Source organism: Parasteatoda tepidariorum, chromosome 12 (genome assembly GCF_982258835.1).
Source record: "Parasteatoda tepidariorum strain Cologne lab strain chromosome 12, Ptep-v5.0, whole genome shotgun sequence".
NCBI lineage: Eukaryota > Metazoa > Arthropoda > Arachnida > Araneae > Theridiidae > Parasteatoda > Parasteatoda tepidariorum.
Genome location: NC_141766.1, coordinates 31,915,478 through 31,937,164, shown reverse-complemented (window position 1 = coordinate 31,937,164; position 21,687 = coordinate 31,915,478). Strand labels below are relative to the sequence as shown.

General features: G+C 28.0%; 1 protein-coding gene across 4 annotated transcripts in view; it reads left to right on the top strand.

Annotated features, from left to right (window-relative positions):
- The window catches only part of LOC107440923 (dual specificity calcium/calmodulin-dependent 3',5'-cyclic nucleotide phosphodiesterase 1A), a 549,727-nt gene that overhangs the window by 438,027 nt on the left and 90,013 nt on the right, over nucleotides 1–21,687 (top strand). For all 4 annotated transcript variants that reach the window (XR_015430831.1, XR_015430832.1, XM_043040985.3 and 1 more), the window contains one exon: nucleotides 13,897–13,998. Coding sequence is in view for 2 of the 4 variants with exons in the window: in XM_043040985.3 (XP_042896919.3) it covers nucleotides 13,897–13,998 (102 nt within the window). In the remaining 2 variants the exon portion in view is untranslated. The remainder of the gene's footprint in view (nucleotides 1–13,896; nucleotides 13,999–21,687) is intronic.

The window sequence follows — 21,687 nt, the reverse complement described above, 5'->3', positions numbered from 1 at the left end:
AGTAAATAATACATCCCTGAAAAGTAAATTTAACTGAATAAATTATTTTTATGTTATGCTTTAGGGTATAATGATAAAATTACCACATATTATAAAACAATATTTTATTTTTAATTTTGCCAATTTATTTTTAATTATAAGTTTATGATTCGAGAAATTTTTATTGCTGTATTAATTTTCCAAATTATGTGCAAAAAAACTTATTTTCATTAATGAGGCTAAAATATAATTTTAAGAAATTTCCTTGGATTCGTAAGCCTAAAAATCAATACGCCAACTATTTGGGTAAAGACAACCTTCAAACTGTCTCAAAGACTATTATGTTGATAAACAATTGACAAAAAGACCGTGTCATTTCAATATTTATAATCATACGATTATTAGTTTATCAAATATTAACTACTGTGTAATTTTTAGAAATATGTGGCAAAAACTTTTTTTTTTATCTATTCTTAAAACACCGTTTTAAGAAATTCCTCTGGATTCGCAATACTAAAGATCACAATAAGCCATCTATTTGGGTAACGAGAGTCCCTAAACTATCTCAAAAACTTTTATGTGGCTAAGCAACTGATAGAAAAACTCGTAGGGATATGAATAGGTTAATGATGATAGCAGAGGTAAAAAACGAATCCACTGTAAGTGACTGAAGAGGAATACTTTGAGCTCGCTTAGCCCACGAAGTGACGTCATTCGCACCATCTCTCTTTATTGTCCTGGCAAATAGTTTTCTAGTCTTTGAAGCTTTATAAGAAGCGTAGCGCCGACCAGTTGGCCGTCTCTTAGAAAGCATTAGGTAAAGGAATGCCCTCCTTTAATTTCAAATACTAAATGATTTATGAAAGAGAAGTTGGGAAAAATAAATCCTTTAAAAAAAAGTTATGGTATTTTGTTCTGTCTACTTACTTCGCAATAAAACTATATGAATTTGTGTCAAAGACATTAACACAGAAGAAAAATTTAATAAAACTGAACAAAGGGAATTTTTTCCTGTTATAATTTAAAATTCATAACCCTAATCTCAAACAAGCGCTAAAATTTATGTTCTTTTTCTAGTTTTTCACGTTTTTTAGGTATTAAATTGGTGAAATGAATTTCTTGATACCCTTTGCGGCTTGATACGCGATTAGTAGAGAACTTGTTTAGTTATTTTAATTATTATTTACGAACTAAACTCAAAAAATAATGACCACAGATGAAATCATAAACTATTTTTTTGTAATTAATTTACTTCTATAATTAATGAAATTACTTCTATATATTCATATTTGATACTAAAACATTTTAGGCATAGGATTATGAAGTATATTTTTGACAAATATGATTACTAATTATTTTCAAGCCTCAAGTGGGGGAATAAGACTTTAGAGTTGCTCTTTTTAAGTTTCATTGAATATAAAACATTTTTGATATTAAAGTTTTTAGATTTTTCTTTTTTTTCGCGTTTGCAATCAATTTCATCCTTAAACTGTATATTTTGATACTATTCCATTGCTTTAATAAATAAGTCTACTGGAAACTAAAGATAAAATCGAGCACACAACTTCCAAAACAATTGCATTTTTTTTTAATCTTTCATGCAAGTGCTTATAGAATCTCTTTTGTTAGCTATTTTACATACAGTCAGAAACATAGAAAATTATCAACACGTATTACTTTTTTTTACTGTGCAATCAGTGAATTATCAAATTAAAAAAAATTTCAGTGTGTTTGGAGTTATTTTTGCAATTTTAAATACGTTTTTAATCCGACGTTGTTTACTTACGCTTAAATATGCTTCATTTTTTACACATATGAAACTAGATAAAACTTTTTCACCAATCTGTTACAATACACCTTTTTATATATCAAAGTTTCGATAGTTTTTTTATGCACAAAAGTTTTTAGATATAAACTTTTTTGAGATATGGCAAAATATGCAAAAGTGTAAATCAACATTAAGAGGTACAAATTTAATTTAGACGTAAAATTAAGAGATACCAAACTATTGGGACCATGTTTCTCAGATTGCAGCTACGCCCTGTGTTTCGGAGGTCAGAAATCCGAATCTGTTGAAAAAAAGGTTATGTTTATTCAGAGAAAGTACGTTTTTGTGTTTGGATTTCTTAATTTAAAATACCGCCTGTACTAAATGATTGGCATATTTGAGGTCAACCTCTCAAATCATTAAGATTAATTTCGAGAACGTGCAGATCCCATCATTGGATTAAAAGTTATTCAGGGTGATTCGATATTTTTTTTATCCACTGTACACCAAAACTTTCAGGAAAAAAAAATTTCTTTTTAGTTAAAATTTCAAATTTTTGGAAAAAGCCACCGAAAGGTTCAAATTGCACAAAAAAATTTGGAAAAGAATGAAATAAACTTTGAATGCAACTAGATTAGAAACTAAAATTATTTTAGAATCATTAAAGTTTGATCTTTATTATTCAATGAAACTTGATCTAAGTAGTTTTTGGTCAAGAATTGTCAAGTGATCCCCGTAAATGATTTTTGTTGTAACGCTTCATTGTCTTTCGTCACTCTGTACACTCTTAGAAATTTCTTTAAAAAATGGCTACATAAATATTTATTTAATGGTTATTTTACCACATTCAACCAAAATAATCAAATAACCATATATAAGATGGTATTCAAACTGTTAACTGTGAGAAAAATTGTTTATTAACTCATTTTAGAATTTTATCATACAAACTAGGCCCACCTTATGAAGCCACTTAGTTCCTTTGCAGATGGGTACATAATAAGTCGAGGGCTAATCTGTGAATCCCATGACCGACAGAACTGGGGTTCGAGTACTAGCGTTGACACTATAATACATCGTCTATTTAGTTCAACGCATGAAGAGTTTTACGTGTCCTTCACTTCCCGATTTGTGACCCAGGACTATTAGAAAACGAAACTCTCATTCACCCATAGATGGCAGCTGCTAAACTATTTCCGATGCCCAGTTAAATTTTCTTTTTTACAGATTTGAAGCCATACTAGTTGCAAATGGTTGAAAAACGGTATAGTTTTTGATTCATTGTTTTTTAGCCAAGCTAGTTGCAAAAGGTTTCAAAACCGTAAAAGTAAAAAAAGATCTTTACCTTAATCCTAACTAATAATTGGATGGACAGATGGCTGCCGGTTATTTTACCGTAATTTTTAGAACGAAAATTTTAGCGGCGTACTATGATGAAGGTTTCTTTTTTTTTAAGAGTTTTTATGTAAACATCTTCAAATCATTTACTCCTTTTATAGTTAATTATAATAACCATTACTAATATTTTATTAAAAAAATCATTATTGATGTTAACCAAATAATTTATAATTAAAGTATTATGTAAATACACATAAGGTTTCTTTCTAAATAAAGTAATAATTCAAAAGTTAATATGTTAAATTGAGTATTTTAAAGAAAAAAAATTTTATCTTTTCGTAAGTTTTATCTATTCATTTTTCGAAGGCTTTTAAACATTTCATAGCTAATTATTATAACCATTAATAATATTTTATTATAAACTATTAATGTTTTTAACGGAATTTTTCATTATTAAAGTATAAAGACACATTTTGATGCATCAATTATCTATTCGAAAATGATAATTTTAAATATAAAGCTTGAAAGATGAGTGTTATGTTTCTGAAAATTTTATCAACGCGTCTTCAAAAGAATTAAAATTATTTTATTAAAATTTATTCATGCAAAAAGTTATACAATTCAATTTCTTTAAAATTGAATGTCTCTCTAATGAAATAATTTGTATAATTCATGATATTGATATTAATTTTCCGTTTGTGGATTTCACAGAGAATCAAGTTTGGAATAGAGTTGAATTTAAATTTTTAATGCGATATAGATATGAATGAATATATTTGAAATTAAAATAAATTTATGCACAAAATGTAAAAGACGCATTATTTTACAAAATTGGGAGCTTTTAATGGACAGGATTGAGTTATGAAGTTCATTTTGCAAAATGCGCTGGCTTATAAATTGCCTTCTAAGCCTTTATACATCATTGAAAATTGACGTTATTTCGGGAAATATTTTAAAATACATAATATATCACGTTTTGAGGAAAGCTATTTATTTTTATTGCCAAACTCGCCATGCACAAAAACAGACTGCTTCTTAACTCTGAAATCTTAGTCAGTAATAAATTTTAGCAAATCGTTTTGTATTAATTTTGTGGAATTGAAAATAGAGCATATTTTTTGTAAGAGACCGTTTCCGTGATCTTTCACGATTTTAACAAAAAATTTAATTTGCATTTTTATCTAACGTAATCTTGTGACCCAATCAAGAGCCTGATCTTATGATCTAATAAACTGAAATTCAAAATTCAAGCACATTTCTACTAAAAGAAGAAAATATATTTACAAAACTACCAGAATATGGTAAAATTTATAGTGTTTCTGGCTCTATGGAAATACCAAAAGCTCGATAATATTTATTGACGCACTTTAGTAATGATTTTTGTAAAATTTATGATAAAATATGGCTTTACGATACATTATAAAGTTTGGTAAATGTAGAAAAATCTGTTCATTTTATCATGATACTTTAGAGCATGTCATAAAAACCATTTATTCTGTTCAATTTATAAATTAGCTTTGTATATTTTGCTCAATGTGTTCTAAAAAGAACTATAATATTGTAAACCAGAATTTTCAGTGAACCGTAACTATATGAAGGGAAAAATTACCAAATAAATGGTTCAAGTACCGTATATTTTGGTTTTATTAACCAGAATTATGGGGGAGTTTTTTTGTCGGACATGTCATTATCATACAGTACGGTAATTTTTAAAGAATTTTTTTCTAGTAGTTTGATATTAAAAATTCTATGCTGTCAAGCTACATGTGTATAATTTATTTGGTAAAAAAATTAAGGATAATTTTAAATATATCAAGTTTTTATTTGTTTTTTAATAATACATGTATTAGTTTTGAATGACGCATAGACTAACTAAGAAATTTTATAATTTATGTGCAAAAGCCCCATAGCATTGGGATAGTGGAACATATCATAAATTTTTTATTTAATTTGTTGTTAGTCATGAAAATGCAAATGTGTATGAAATAAAACAAATTTCTGTATGAAAATACATTCTTGAATAAATAATATCAACCTTTCGCTTACGGAACTTAGCATGGTGAAGCCATTCTGATCCACTTATTGTACCAGCCGTAAGAAAAAGCAAATAAAACAAGTAAAGCAATAAAACAAACATTCTTGAATAAATAATATTAACCTTTTGCTTACGGCACTTAGCATGATGAAGCCATTCTGGTCCACTTATTGTACCAGCCGTAAGAAAAAGCGAATAAAACAAGTAAAGCAATAAAACAAATAAAACAAACATTCTTGAATAAATAATATTAACCTTTTGCTTACGGCACTTAGCATGATGAAGCCATTCTGGTCCACTTATTGTACCAGCCGTAAGAAAAAGCAAATAAAACAAGTAAAGCAATAAAACAAATAAAACAAACATTCTTGAATAAATAATATTAACCTTTTGCTTACGGCACTTAGCATGATGAAGCCATTCTGGTCCACTTATTGTACCAGCCGTAAGCAAAAGGTTAGAAATGCTTAAAAGTGAAGCATTTCTGCAACAGGTTGTTGTAGACCAAGAGTGTCGTGGAGGTTTAGGTGTCACAGTTTCGTAATCAGTGACATGATGGTGAAAATAGGGTCAGCATTGCTCACACCGACAATTATAATTATCACTAAATAGCGAGAGTTATTGGCCTTTTCACTAAAAACTCACTATCGAAACAGATCGATAACACAGATCGAAAGAGATTACTAAATCATAAAGACACTGGCTATTTTTACGAAAGTCATGAGAATACTATTTTCGCTAAAATATTTACACATGCGCAGTTCTGCTATTCCATCGCTGTTTTCCGGAAGATCCGAAAGCTGCAATTTGGTGGAAGCTTGATAAGAATATCTGCTTTTGCAATTTATTAAGTTTAAATCGAGAATATTTTCAGTTGAGCTGCCTGAATCAATGTGATTGCTGAAGAAATTTATATCACGGGAAAAAAAGCATTGCATTATTTTTATTTCCTTTTTTTTTCTTTAATGTTGCTGAGTTGGGAACAAAAAAAGCATTTTTTAATTCAATAAATCAAATGTTTTATGACACGCAAATCTTAATTGAACCTTTTGAATAAACATCAGCGTAGGGAATGCCGGGCAGTGACACTTTACCTTAAAAAAAATCAATGTAGGGAATATCGGGTAAATAAAAGCCAGGTGGGTAGTGGCACTTCACCTTAAAAAAATCAATGTAGGGGATATCGGGTAAATATATGCCAGGTGGTCAGTGATACTTTACCTTAAAAAAACATCTGTGTAGGGAATGACGGGCAGTGGCACTCAACCTGAAAAGAAAACACTTTAAGGAATACCGAGCAAATGTATACCGGGCAATAGCCCTGTATCTTAATAAATCAGAGTTCTGTCCAATCTGTCAAAAATTCTGGGCAAGTATAAACTGGTCAAACATCTATGCCTTCTTATTACTCCAATTTATCCGTTAATTAATGATTAAAAACGGCTATTATTAAAAGTCACTGGCTTTTTTCAACTAAATTTTTAAAAAAATAATAATATGGACCTCAATTGAATTGTTCAACGTCTCTAAATTGGTTGTGAAAACTTCTCCTGTTATTGCGCCTGCGTTAACTTTCATAAAAATAGACAATGAGAAACGTGTAATGAGCATATTCATATGTAACATAATATTTTCTGATGTATCAAATAAAGAATTGACTTAGCATAAATTAAAATTTAAAGACATTATTTTTCATCGATGGGTTATTTACTTTTCCATCATAAATAGCTCGTTTCTAATTTGCTAATGTGTGCATATATATATATATATATAATATATATATATATATATATATATATATATATATATATATATATATATATATATATACACCATATATACACCATATATACACATTTTGACCACCCTCCATTTATAACAATGGGCTCGCCCAGGTTTTCATGCTTTCTCTCCCAAGAACAATGTTTTCATGGGGCACATTAGGACCCATAATCCACATAGAGCAATCCCTGACATCTCTAAGCTTCTTGAACATAGTTGCAGACCAGGTTCACCCATTCATGGCAACAGTTTTCCTGCGGGGGATGGTGTTTACCAACAGGATAATACGCCATGTCATAAGGGTCGAATCGTCATGGATTTGTTCGAGGAACATTCCAGTGACTTTCAAGTCATGTCTTGGCTCCCAAATTCTCCTGACCTTAATCCAATAGAGCATTTGTGGTCCTACTTGGAAAACCAAATTCGTGCTTCCACGCTACCCCCCTCGCAATGTGAGGGAATTGCAGGACCAGTTGGTGAGCGCTTGGTACCAGATAACTCAGACTACCTATCAGCACTTTGTGGAATCAATGCAACGGCGGGTGCTAGCAGTTTTGAGGGCTAAAGGTGGCCCTACTTGTTATTAGCAGGGTAGTCATAATGTAATGGCTCTGCATATATATATATATATATATATATATATATATATATATTAAGTTACTGTCTACGAGGCTGTGTTCTTAAAATTACGCGTAATTTTTCTTCGCTCAAAAGACTCAAAATTTATATAAAGTTATTTTTAATCCAACAAAGAATTTATAATCAAACTTAATCTCAAAATTCTACTGCGGAAAAATTTAAAATAAAATATTTTCAAACAATGAAACAGTTTTAAATCCTTTTTTTTTAATTATCAAGTAAATCCTCAACTTACTTGAAATTTAAGAAGAAGATATTTTTTTCCCTTTTACTGATTAAATTTTATAAAATAAGCATTAAATTTCGGCACTTTTTTTTAAATACTCTAAGACTCTGAGAAATATTATATTTAATTACATTATGTAAACAAAATTATATTTAAGCAAATTTGATAGCTATATTTTGCTATCAACATTTTTTAAAATAAACAACACATCGTTTTGTTTTGTTTAAAAACAAAGGCATTTTATTCTGACTCCATTAAAAGCTGCTTAATGGAGAATCGCTTAGCAATTATCGAAAAATAATGATTAGAATTAAAAACTAAGATTTTATTTTTATCCCGTCATAAACTTATAATAAAAAAATACTTTAAATTTAAAATATTAAAAAATACTTATTTAGTTATTTGTCAACAATTTAGTCAATGATAAAATGCCAATTAATTCGAAATAATTGTTTTATGGACAAAAATTTTTATGTATTATGTTTATCTTTAACAATGTTTTATTTTTCCTTTTAACTATTTTTTTCGCGATTACTCTTCAGAAGAAATTATAAAAAGTAAATCATAAATCATAGAATAATTTAAAATAGTCCAAAGAATATGATTTTGCTAAATCTACATGGTGAAAAAAGTATGGTCAAAATTTCCCGAATATGGTAAAATTAACCATGTTTCTGATGCAATGGGAGGACGAAAAATCTCAGTAATTTTTGCCAAAGCGTATTGGTAATGATTTTGGTAAAATTAACAAAATAATATGGTTTTATAGTATGTGATAAAATTTCGTTAATGTGGTAAAATTTGGTAATTTGATCGTAATACCTTAAAGCAAGGTATAAAAACCATTTATTCGGTTAAATTTACTTTTCCATTTTCCATTTTTTACTAAGTTTGTGATAATAAGAAATATAATTTTGAAAACCAGAATTACCGGTAAGCCGTTACCATATAAATGACAAAAACTACCAAATAAATGGTTTAAATACTGTTTATTTTAGTTTTATTAGCCAGAATTATGGCTTTTTTCACCAGAAACCATTATAGTACTGGAATTTACCAGAATTTTTTTTCTCCGTGTATCATTGGTGCAAAATAAAATATTTTTCTATCTTGAATTTTAAACATACCAAGACTCCTTTATCGCAACAGTTGCCATAGTTAAGGAAACTTTTTATTATTAGTTTTAAAATTTGAAATTAAATTTATTCTTATATGAAGAAGTAGAAAAAATGAATGGTTTTCACAATAACTTAAAATTTAGAATTACACGAATTAATATATAACGTTGTTTTAAAACAAAATTCTCTGATTCCAAAGGCTTATAAAACTATAAAAATGCAAGATATCATAAATATTTTTTAAAAAAATGCTTTTTATACTTCTTTGCACTTTCCGACTTTATCTTCCCTCTTCTACCATAAAATTAGTAAAAACTACATAAAAAACTAAATCACACAAAGCTATTAATGGGTAAAAATGTAAATTTATCTCATCTTTTAATAAATTAATTTTCCTTATAAATTTTGGAAGTACAAACTAATACTCAAAAGCATCTAATTTTATTTGAATCAAACTACAACTACATCACAGAGTTATTTATATAAAAATAAGCAAATAAATAACACAGGCATCTATCTGCATTGTAAAATTCCCTTTAATTATAATAGCAATAGTTTTTATCTAAGTACAATCTGAGTTATAATATTTAAATATTTTAAACCGAACAATAAGTGAAACTAATAAGAATAATATGAAAATAACAAAATTAAAAAGAATAAAATAAATTATCATTGATTTATTTATATTAAAAAAATTAATGGAAACGAAATAGGTGTGTTAATTGTATTGTGAAATTTTCTTTAATTATAATAGCATTATTTTTTTTTTTATCAAAACACAAATCTGAAATATAATATTTAAATATTCTACACCGAATAAAAAGTGAAACTAATATGAATAATAAGAAAATTACAAAATCAAAACTAATTAAATCAATTTTATCACTGAGTTATTAATTTTTGAAAAAAAAATAAAAGTGGAATAGCATTACTTTCTTTATTTAAACACAAATATGAAATACAATATTGAAATATTCTAAACCGAATAATAATAAATGAAAATAATATGAATAATTAGAAAATAACAAAAGTAAAAAGAATAATCGAAAAATATTGACTGAGTTCTTAATATTTTAAAAAATAAATAAAAATAAAATAGGTGTTTGACTTTTTTTTAATTCATTTTATTTAAAATTACATTGTTTTTTTGTTTGTTTGTTTTTTCATATTATTACAAATCGGAAATATAATCTTTAGATATTCTACACCGAATAATAAGTGAAACTAATATGAATAATAAGAAATTATCAAAAGTAAAAAGGATTAAATCAATTATATCACTGACTTATAAATATTTAAACAAATTAATTAAATTTATATGGTTCAATTAACTGTATAGTAAAATTCCTTTTAACGGTATAAACTCGGAAATCTGAAATCACATAATTAAATATTTGAACCAAATAATAAGAGAAACTTATAAGAATAATTATAAAATAATGAAATTGAGAAGACCCGAAATAAGAAAAAAGTACTTAAAATTTAATAATATATTTGATTGTATATTTTCTTTCGCTATTATCACGATTTTTTTTAGCAAACTTAGCTGTTAAAGTTACATACTATGGAAAGTAATCTATATGACACTTTTTTTTTCAGTATAAAATTTCAGTCAAAATCCTCTTATGAATATCATAATTTTACTATCACTTTACTCTGTCCAAATCTTAATATTAAAATCTATAAAATTTTAATTCCCATTTATAATGTATCGTTTTTAAATACTACCTAAAAACATAAATCATTTAGCAAAACACTCATTCCTTCTTTTTACTCAAAATAGAGCTTAAAATAAAATATAAATGAGATTAAAGAGCACAGCTTTTTTCAAATCTTATAAAACAACTGAAACTTAATGTGTTAAAGACTGCTAAAATATTTGAATCTGCGAATTTTTACAGGATTCTAAAAGCTCTCTGCTAAGTTTGCTTCTTTTTTACTGTTTCTTCGTCGTCATAAAAGTAAACACAAGGAAGCCATTAAAATTTATTTTTACTTTTATTGGAAAACATTTTAAACAGTTTTCTTAGTAGGGATAAATATTTAAGATTATAAATGTGTTAAGTGTAAAAGCAAATCCTACGTGTTCGGAACAACTTGTATAAATAAGTGAAAAAAACAAAGTAGAAACACAGCTATTCACTAAAGTTTAAAGGAAAGGTGAGTAAAGAAAAAGAAAATCAATAAATATACATAGACGAATTTCGGCTATTTAAAGCTATAGTCTTCTCTTTTTCACTTTTTAACTCAACATAGTCTGCTGCTACTTAAACACTTTCATTGCTATTTCTGTAAATTGCTTTTAACACCTTGGAAACATTTTACACATATGTTTAATAAGAATTCTACTAAATATCTATTTCTCATTGGAGTTCAATGAACAGAACTCTGTAGGGAAGGAAGTAGTAGTGTTTGATAATACATAACTTTATAATATTTTTAAAAGCAATAAAATAAATATTATGTATGATTTCGGATCCAAAAAAAAAATACTGTCTGTGAAAAACTTTAGTCAGATTGGCAAGTAAAACATTGAATACTTTCCTCATTGATTCGTAATCCTCACTCACTGTTAGAATTTTCATTTTAAAATTACGGTAAAATAAACGGCAGCTGTTTGTCCATCCAATTAATCATAAAATTTACGGTTTTTAACATTTTTTACCTTCAAGGTTTTTAAACCGTTTAAAACGAGCATGTTTTCAAAACTGTAAAATGGAAATTTAACTGAACATCAGAATTAGGCTTTTCGTCAGGTAATGGACGTTGGAGTTAGGTTGTGGTACGTCAACGTAAAGTTGTGTTACGTCAAAAAAAAAAAAAAAAAAAGCGTGGAATGTGGCTTGATTTGTACATCAGGTGGTGCCATCTATTGTGAGAAGTGAGAACTACTAGGTTTTTCTGGATTAAACAGCTCTAAGGTGTCATTTATACACGGATGAGAGTTTCGTATTCCATTAGTTCAAGGTCACCGAGTGGTACGTGGGAGGTCACAGGAAACTCTTCACACGTCTGAGAAATGGCAGAAATATTGCTGTGTCAACGCTGGATTTTGAATCCTCGTTCAGTCGGCCATGGTATTGACAGATTAGTCTTCTCAGCTATAGTATGTACCCAGCTATATTGAACTTAGTGGCTTCATGACATGGGTCTAGTTAGCGCGAATAAAATTCTAGTTATTTAGCTTGATTAGGTGAAAACAGTCAATAAGTGATTCTCTCACAGTTTACAGTTTGAATGCCATTTTTTTTAATGATTACTTGACTGTTTTGGTTAAATGTGGAAAAATAACTGTTGTTTAACGATTTTTTCCGAGAAACTTCTGACAGTGCTGTTTGTGACTTTAATTCCTTTTTTGAAACACCTAAAATAAACGAATATAACTCTAAATCTTTTACTTGCGTGCCAGTTGAGCTGATATCCTGTAATCAACAAGAAAGGATACATCATGAATCTCATATTTAATAGCCACTGGTACCATATGGTACATAAATAAACCATTTAGGGAAACTCACTGCTAAAATGTAAATGTAAATCGATTTAACTTACCCCATGATCTGTATATAGCACATTTGTTTTCTTTGTATTATGCCATGTGAGATGTCACGGAATTTAGATCTAGATGAGTGATGAATGAATTTTGTTTCATGAAAACTGTCGCCCAAAATTGAGCGAACCCTTACACGCTGTATCAAAATGAACTTTTAATGCAGATTAGTTTGATGTTAAAACGTTTAAAAGTTCGTGCACAAATATTGCTTCAATTCACAAATATTGCCTTAACTTAATAACGATTTTGTAACGTGCTTTAGCCTATATAAAATTAATAATTTTATACTTACATAATTACATATTAATTTTTAAATTGAACGATGTTTTTTTTTCTTTTGAATTGGAACAGAGGAGATGGCGGCTAATGTGGATAACTTTTAAAAACTTGAAAAAAAGGATACTAATCATTATTTTAAACCTATATGGTATTTTTTATTCAAAATTTTAACATTTATCTTCATTTTGTAACATTTTATCAAAATTTTTAACATTTATTAAAATTTTAACATTTATCTTCATTTTGTAACATTTATCAAAATTTTAACATTTATCTTCATATATAAGCCAATTTAAATGCATATATTCTAATAATCGTTTTTTAATGTTTTTAACTACACCATCATCATCACAACTTATAAAATCTTTTTTTTTATCCCTCAATTTGAAAAAGTAAATAATTGAAGTGTGATTATTTATTAAATTTATTTTAAGGAAAATATAAATAATCTTTTTAATTTTTAAAAAAAATGTTCCTACTCTTTTTCTTGTTTCAGTAAAAATTTTAGCTTTAAAATCAGTCAAATAAAAGAAACTCCAGTTGAATAAAAAAAAACTGACAAAATTTATAATTAATAATGATCAGCTTGATATTATATATATTTCTTACAACTACATATACATGTACAGAATGTCCCTAAAATGATCGATGAATTAAAAAAAATCCATAAAAAGATACATGATCAAGATAGACAAGTTTTGTTGCGTTCTTCGAAGGAAAACAATTGTTTACCCTTAAAAAAATTGATTACAGCAAATGGCTGATTCATTGCAATGGATAATTTATTGGTTAAAATAGATAGCTTTGCTATCTGAAAAAAAAAGTTTCGAAGTAACCACCATCTGAACCAAAAACGTGGCGCAGTCTATGAACAAGATTAACAGACGTGTTTACAAATAATTTTGTTGGAATGATTCTACAAACAGCAAAATGATTCTAGTCAGCAGCTACATCTGTTGACGAATTTGGCAGTTAATTTTAAAACTTAAATAGAATAAATTACCTGGTTTCCCAAGAAGAATATAACAACTTCTCCTCCTTTTCTATAACAGATAAATTCAATCATTGGTCATATTTGGGACATTCGCTGTTTTAAATGTGCAAGTTTATCACAGAATGGTGTTTTGTTTCTCTGTGTAAGTATTTTTCTAAGCTTTGTAGTACAAATATTCTGTTATTATTCAGGGCGAAGCTACAAGAAAATAGTGTTAGTTCTCCTGGTTCAACACAGCCTACGGAACGACCATCGCTTCATAGAAGACCATTGACACGCCTTGTTTCCAAAAAGTATTCTGATAAATAATAGCAATCTCACTAGTTTAGAATGCTTCCCTTCTTTTGCCCTCCCTTTTTATGCTATCCCTCTAGTAGTCACCCCTTTTCCCTCCTTCAATCGGTAGCCTAGAAAGTGCAAAAAAAAGATACGTTTATTTTATCAATTTTGCCAAAGCAATATATTTCTTGGTGTCAATATTTAAGCATTTTATTTAATTGTATTTCATGTATTTATTTTCGAAAGGAATTTTTGAAAAAAAAAAATTTATTTTAAAAACTGAAATTAATTAAAGCTAGAATAATTTCGTATCAGGTATAACCACAAATTGCATGCTTCTCTGCTTGCAATAAAAAAATAAGTATATATTTCTTTTTTCTTTAACGTTCATGTAATTTTAAATCAGGAATAACTACAATAACCAGTTTCTCTTCCTATGAGGGACAACAATGCAATTTTAAAGGAATTAATATGATTTAAAATTGACATTATATTTTAGTTCTGGATTTTTGATTAATTTGCTTTTAAATTGGAAATATATATTTTCTAAAATGAATAATTTTTTCAAACTTGGTTTTAAAAAATCACTAATATCTGACCGGCTTAATCTTAAATTATTTACTATATTGTTAGATTTTCAGTAAGCGTACACTGCACTGCAGCATTTCAGTAATATTTGTCATATAAATTTGAAGCTGACACAAACGGAACAGGTGATTTTTTTCAATAAAGAAACCCTTTTAGCAAAAATTATATTCACACACAAAGCGAAATAGGCGTCAAAATATTTGCATATCCCTATCTTACTCTAGACAATATTAACATTCACAGCACAAAGAATCAAATTTTTTATCAGTCACAAGACAAAAATTCATTTTTTTATCATTCATCAAATCACAGCAAAAAGTGAATAAGTCTTATATTGCGAAAAATAAGCAAACCCATCGAAGTCAGCAAAAATAAAAAATAATTTGTATTTATTACTCAATTAAATAGCACTTTAGGTATTGCTCTTACATTCAAAGATAACAACAAGGAATAAAAAAATAGTTTAACTTCGTTAAACTCTCATAAGGAACTTAAAAATCAACATAGCATGTAATTACTAGTCCCTTAAGACAAAGTTCATTGATACATATTTCATGATCAATGTTTCACGTTTTCTTGATAGTGTGGATGTAGCATACATCACCTCAATCAACTGAGAAAATCAACATATCGTGCAGTTTATCTTCCCTTAAAACCGCGCACATTGATACATATTTCATATTGACATAATGTAAGTTTTCTTGATTGTGTTGACGTAACATACATCACCTTAATTGTGAAAATTAGCAAATCAAGTGGTTACTCTTCCCTTAAGAGCACATTGACACATATTTTATAATAACTCAATGTACGTTTCCGTTATGGTGTAGACGTAACATACATCACCATGGGAAAATCAGCAAAGCATGTAGTTACTCATCTCTTAAGACAGTGCAGATTGATACATATTTTATAATAACAAAATGTACGTTTCCTTGATAGTGTAGGCGTGACATACATCACCTTAATTGTGAAAATCAACATAACATGTAATTACACTTCCCTTAAGAGCACATTGATACATATTTTATAATAACTCAATGTACGTTTCCTTGATGGTATAGACGTAATATGCATCACCTCAGTTGTGAAAATCAGCATAGCATGTTGTTACTTGTCTGATAAAACAGTGCAGATTGATACATATTTTAAAATAACAAAATGTACGTTTTTTTGATAGTGTAGACGTAACATGCATCACCTCAATTGGGAAAACCAACATAGCTTGTAGTTACTCTTCTTTTAAGAGCTCGTTGATACATATTTACTCAACGTAGGTTTTCTTGACAGTGTAGACGTAACATACATCACCTTAGTTGTGAAAATCAACATAGGATGTAGTTACTCTTCCTTTAAGAGCTCATTGATACATATTTACTCAACGTAGGTTTTCTTGACAGTGTAGACGTAACATACATCACCTTAATTGTGAAAATCAACATAGCATGTAGTTACTCAACTCTTAAAACAATGCACTTAGATACACATTTTATAATAGCACTGTGTGCATTTTCTTGTTAGTATGGCACTGTACCACCTGAATTGTAAAACAAGCATAGTATGTAATTACTCAACTGAGCGCCAATTGATACAGTTTTAAAATTAACACATTATACGTTTTCTTGTTAGGGAAACGCTTGGCATAAGCCAATTCAAGTATGAAAATCAACATAGCATTTAATTACTCATCCACTAATACAGTACACATTGATACAGAATTTATAATAACACAATATACTCTTTCTTGTTAGTGAAGTCATGACGCACTATTCCAATTGTAAAAATCAAACATAGAACGCAATTACTCGTCCACTCTGATAGTGTACACTGATACAAATCTTATAATAACACAGTGTACACTTTCTTGTTAGTGAAGCCATGACACACTAACCCAATTGTAAAAATCAAACATAGAACGTAATTACTCGTCCACTTCGATAGAGTACACTGATATAAATCTTATAATAACACAATGTACACTTTTTGTTAGTGAAGCCATGACACACGACCCCAGTTGTAAAAATCAAACATAGAACGTAATTACTCGTCCACTTAGATAGTGTACACTGATAAAAATCTTATGTTTTCACAAAGTACGTTTAGTGTTAGCATAACGCTTCAGGAAGAACTTTAAGCGCACATCAGGATCCTACTCATAAATTTTAAAAAAAAATATTAAGAAAATATTAATGTTTGTTTATGAAACGCTATTTTTGCCAATAATTAAGCAATCCTTTCCCAACTTACTTATTCCATGCAACTCTAAACAATAACTGAAACACAATACCATTTTAGTAGCTATACTTCTCTTCTCATTTAAATATGAACATTGAAGAAAAGAGCGACGCATTGAAATGGGATATTAAAAGCTAAATCGATGGTATATTAGTCTAATGAAGACTCTCTCATTAATTTCTGAAGTGCGGAGAATTTGCATCCATTTTTAAACAAACATATCTATCTCCAACTGAGAAGGAATGAATGAGCAATTTCAAGATTAAAGTTCAAATCGTGCTATATTGTGAATATACATAATCTTCCAATGACCGATAATGAGTTATAAGCCTAGGAAATTAAATGCTCAATTTAAGCATCTTCTGAATTCTCTAAAGCGAGGTCGTTTTAGTTTGATTTCACAAAAGAGCTTTTAATAGATTGGCAGCAACGTTTAGAATCCATTAATTTTGATTAAAGTTCTACTTGAAAGAATTAAATAGTATAATAAAAATTAATTGGCTGTATTGTATCTGTACATTGTATGAACCAAGAAATCGAACAAATCTTAAAAAATTAATGAGTTTATAATATGTTACCATTCTAAAATTAATACGTGATGATTATTTGTTCCATATGAATGTTTCAAATAGTGCAATAGCAATTAACTTAATAAATGATTTGAATAGTGTCAAAAAAATTTTTGGTAATAGTGTAACTATATATAAATGAACTAAAAAATCTAATAAATCTTCAGCATTTAACAATTGGGAATTAACAAATTTATAATGTTATAATACCAATTTATAATTTATATTGATAACGACACCAAAATAATTTTAAAAATATGCTATAATAATTAAATGATTAGTTGATTCGAATAGAAAAATAACTGGTTGTATACCCCCCCCCCCATGTTGTAGGAACAATAAATTCAAATGTGTCCTAAACACCATACAATTATGGATCAAAATTAATAAGTTTACAATATTGAGTTACCAATTTAAAATTATAGAGTATTAAATGCTTTGAATGATTAGAATTGCGCAATAATAAATAATTGTTTGTTTTATAACTCCATATGAACAAAAGATCAAACAAATATAAAACATTAGACTTATGTTAATCAAACATTAATTCAATATTACGTTATCATTTTATAATGATAGCATAAATTGTTAAAAAGTTGTATCCATGAACTTAAAACAATTATTTGTAAATAATATATGAAGTATTTATTCAAATTACTTCGAAGTTTTAATTTTTTTTAAAAATAAAACAACTAATGAAATCTCCATTTTATTACATACTTGCAACAAGCATTTACAGTCATCAGATATCAATATTGAATTCTCATTAAATAATTAGGTAAAAAAATAAACACTGTGACATTGAAAGTGATAATTATTGTTAATGTAAATTTTCAAAACTTTCCAATACAATGCACAATTTGTTGATTTTTTCCCCTTTTTTAAGTAAATTTTCGAAGTGATTGTTTCCGTATACCGTAATATATTTCCATTCATCTAACATCGCCCTAACTTATTTAAACCCAATATAATTATACTTAATTTTTAAATTTGTAAAGTTGTGACAAATGTTTTTTTCTTTTACCAGAAATATTATTTTTTAAAAACACATCTAATAGTGACTAATTTTTTAACCAATTTTTTTTTCAAAACACAACCAATAGAGTCAGCTTTTTACAAATCACGCCTAATACTGCCAGCTATTTTAAACCACATGTGATAGTGCTTGCTTTTTACAAACCAAAAATAATGCTGCCAGCTTTTTTTTGAAGCCCATTTAATAGTTTCTACTTTTTCTGATTCACATTTACCACAACTAATAATGTCTAATTTTTTAACCAACTTTTTTTTCTAAACACAACCAATAGTGTCTGCGTTTTACAAACCACTTATAATTCTGTTAGCTTTTTTAAGCAACATGTCGTAGTGCTTACTTTTTACAAACCAAATATAATGTTGTCTGCGTTTTTTTAATCACATTTAATGGTGTCTGCTTTTATAGAACCACATATAATAGTGTTTGATTTTATCAACCCGCATCAAATAGTGCCTGTTTTTTTTCCCAGTCTCACCTTATAATATCTGCTTTTAAATAATTTAACACGTCCTGCTTTGATTTCAAAGTAAATCCTATCTACAACTGCTTAGTATTGCTATTTAAACCTGCATTTGTAAATTAAGTATACTTAGATTATATGTACGTCATTTTTAGTTGTATCCATTATTATACCATAAATTTAGTCCGCAAGTCATGAATATATAAAATAATACATAATTTATCTCCTTATGAATATTAAACATAGATCTGTTCAATTTCAAATCATATTAATAAGTGAATACAAACTAATCATGAGTTATTTTTTAAAGGAAATTTGGAAATTTTCGAAAATTTACGTCAAATTTCGAAAACTACGAAAATTAAGTTTCGAAAATTTAACTCAATGCATACTATAAAATGCGAACTATAACAATTTTTGCTTAGTATGCTTATCAAAAATAAAACTAAGTCAACGCTTTGAAAGTGCATTGGATCATTTCTTTGTTTATAACAAGATTTTTTAATTGAAATGTAATTTTAACTCATAAGTCTAGGTTTTGCGTATTTAATTACTATCGTACATTTATATGTCATACATTTTACATCTTATTTTCGTAATTTTATATGTATTCTATTAATTTAATACTGACATTTCTGCTTGAAGAATTTTTTCTTACATGGCTCAAAATATATAAAAAGGAATATTCAGCAGAAATACGGGCAAAAATTTAGATTTTATCCAAACAAAAGGTTACATCTTCAATAAGACGTTGCTATTAAATGGAAATAGCAAGAATCCAGATATCAAGTATAACATATATGTTAGCTCAAATTAGAACAATCGGAACAAACTCTACAAGAAAATGCACAGAAGGACCAAAATGCCTTCCATAGGTTGAACAAAAACTTTTGCAAGTTTGTGTAGATCAAGTTAACTTATACTTTACGTTTCAAAAGCAAGAACATAAACTCAAAATCTTAATCATTTTTTAAAATAAAGTTTTATAGAACATAAGCAACTCGAAATATGTAAAGCAGGATATCGTGATCCTATATTTCACATTTCTGAATTACATTATTAGCATCATTACGTGCCAAAATGATTGACATGATCGTTATTTTAATTTGCATGCTGAAACAGATTTTTAATTCAAAAGTTCATGTTTCCGATGATTACTGTAAAGAGTTTCAGTTGAAACTAATTATTTTAACTTACAATGAAACTTTTTTTATTATCCATTGCAATATCAATCTTTTGAACATTTTATGTCGAAAATTTTTTTTATTTGCAAACTCACTTAGTTAATATGTAATTTTTCACCTCATAAATCCATAAAAATTGTCATGTTCAGTATTATTTAGAGGTATAAACACAAGCTACGATTTTAGGAATTTCGTACCGTGCTGCACCACGATATCATTCGATTTTTACTGCAACCTTAATATGGTGCTAAATTTAATATCTTAATGTCGTACTTCTTGAACTTGATTACACTTGATTTGATTATCGTACTTGATGAATTTGAGTACAGCTGGAACAAGAACGCGAACAATGTAACACCTCATAACGGTTGCAATAAACTACCACCGCATTATGCTTCGAGGTATTATTATGGTACAACATTGAAATGATTTTTCTGGAGTATACGATCCCAAATGATCAGAGAGACAATTTTATCCGTAAGCTGTCGATACTAATGTTAGTTCTGAATGACAGGCGACATACGATTTGATGAAAAATTGGGCCGGTGAAAAACGATGTGGTGAAAAATAGAGCAAAACTCATACGATTTGATGAAAAATTGAGCAAATGACATACGATTTAATGAAAAATTGCGCAGATGATATACGATGTGATGAAAAATAGGGCCGATGTGGCAAAAAATAGGGCAAAAGACAAACGATTTGATGAAAAAGTGAGTAGATGACAAACGATTTGATGAATAATTGGGCAGATGACAAATGATGCAGTGAAAAATTAAGCCGATGGCAAACGATGTGGTGAAAAATAGGGCAGATGACTTGCAATTTGATGAAAAATTGGGGAAATAACATACGTTTTGATTTTTAAAAAAAAATAGTGCAGATGACTTACGGATTCGTGAAAAATTTTGGCAGATGGCATACTATTAGATGAGAAATTAGGCTAATGACTTACGGATTGATGAAAAATAGGATAAATGACGTACGATTTTATGAAAAATGGGACAAATAGAGTAATTATAAAGCTTTTTTCTGCGTTAGTTTACTTATTGAAGAAAAAAAACGTCAGAGATTCAAGAAGAATTTTTCACTTATATCATGCATTCTGTTAAGGTAATCATTCCTCTTCATCAAAGTAAATGCATATTACGTAGATTCAAGGATACAATACTTCTCGTGTTTTTTCTTTCGTTTTTGCATTTCATAATAGTTTATAACATAAATATTGCGAGTGCATAGAAAAACCTTCTAATTAGATACTTGCCATTTTTTAAGCTCGGGTTCGTTTTAGAAATCGCTAAGCATTTTTTTTTCCCCTAAAAATCTTTAAAAAATTTCACAGTAGTATATCTTATTAAAGTATATCTTATCTAGTAGTATATCTTATTAATTTAAAGAAGAATTTATACAATTCAAGGCAAACTTAAAATTTCATTGTGATTGTCCTTAAATTTTAATTTAAGTCTAAAATTTTTGAAAAACCATAATAGACCACGCTAGTCAAAATTTCTTTAAAATGTTTGCGAAAAAAATAGAGCGTTTCCTATCGGTATTAACTTTTTATAAATGCTAAACAAATTTTCTTTAAATAAATTTTTAATTAAATAAAATTCTTATATTAAAAATTAGTT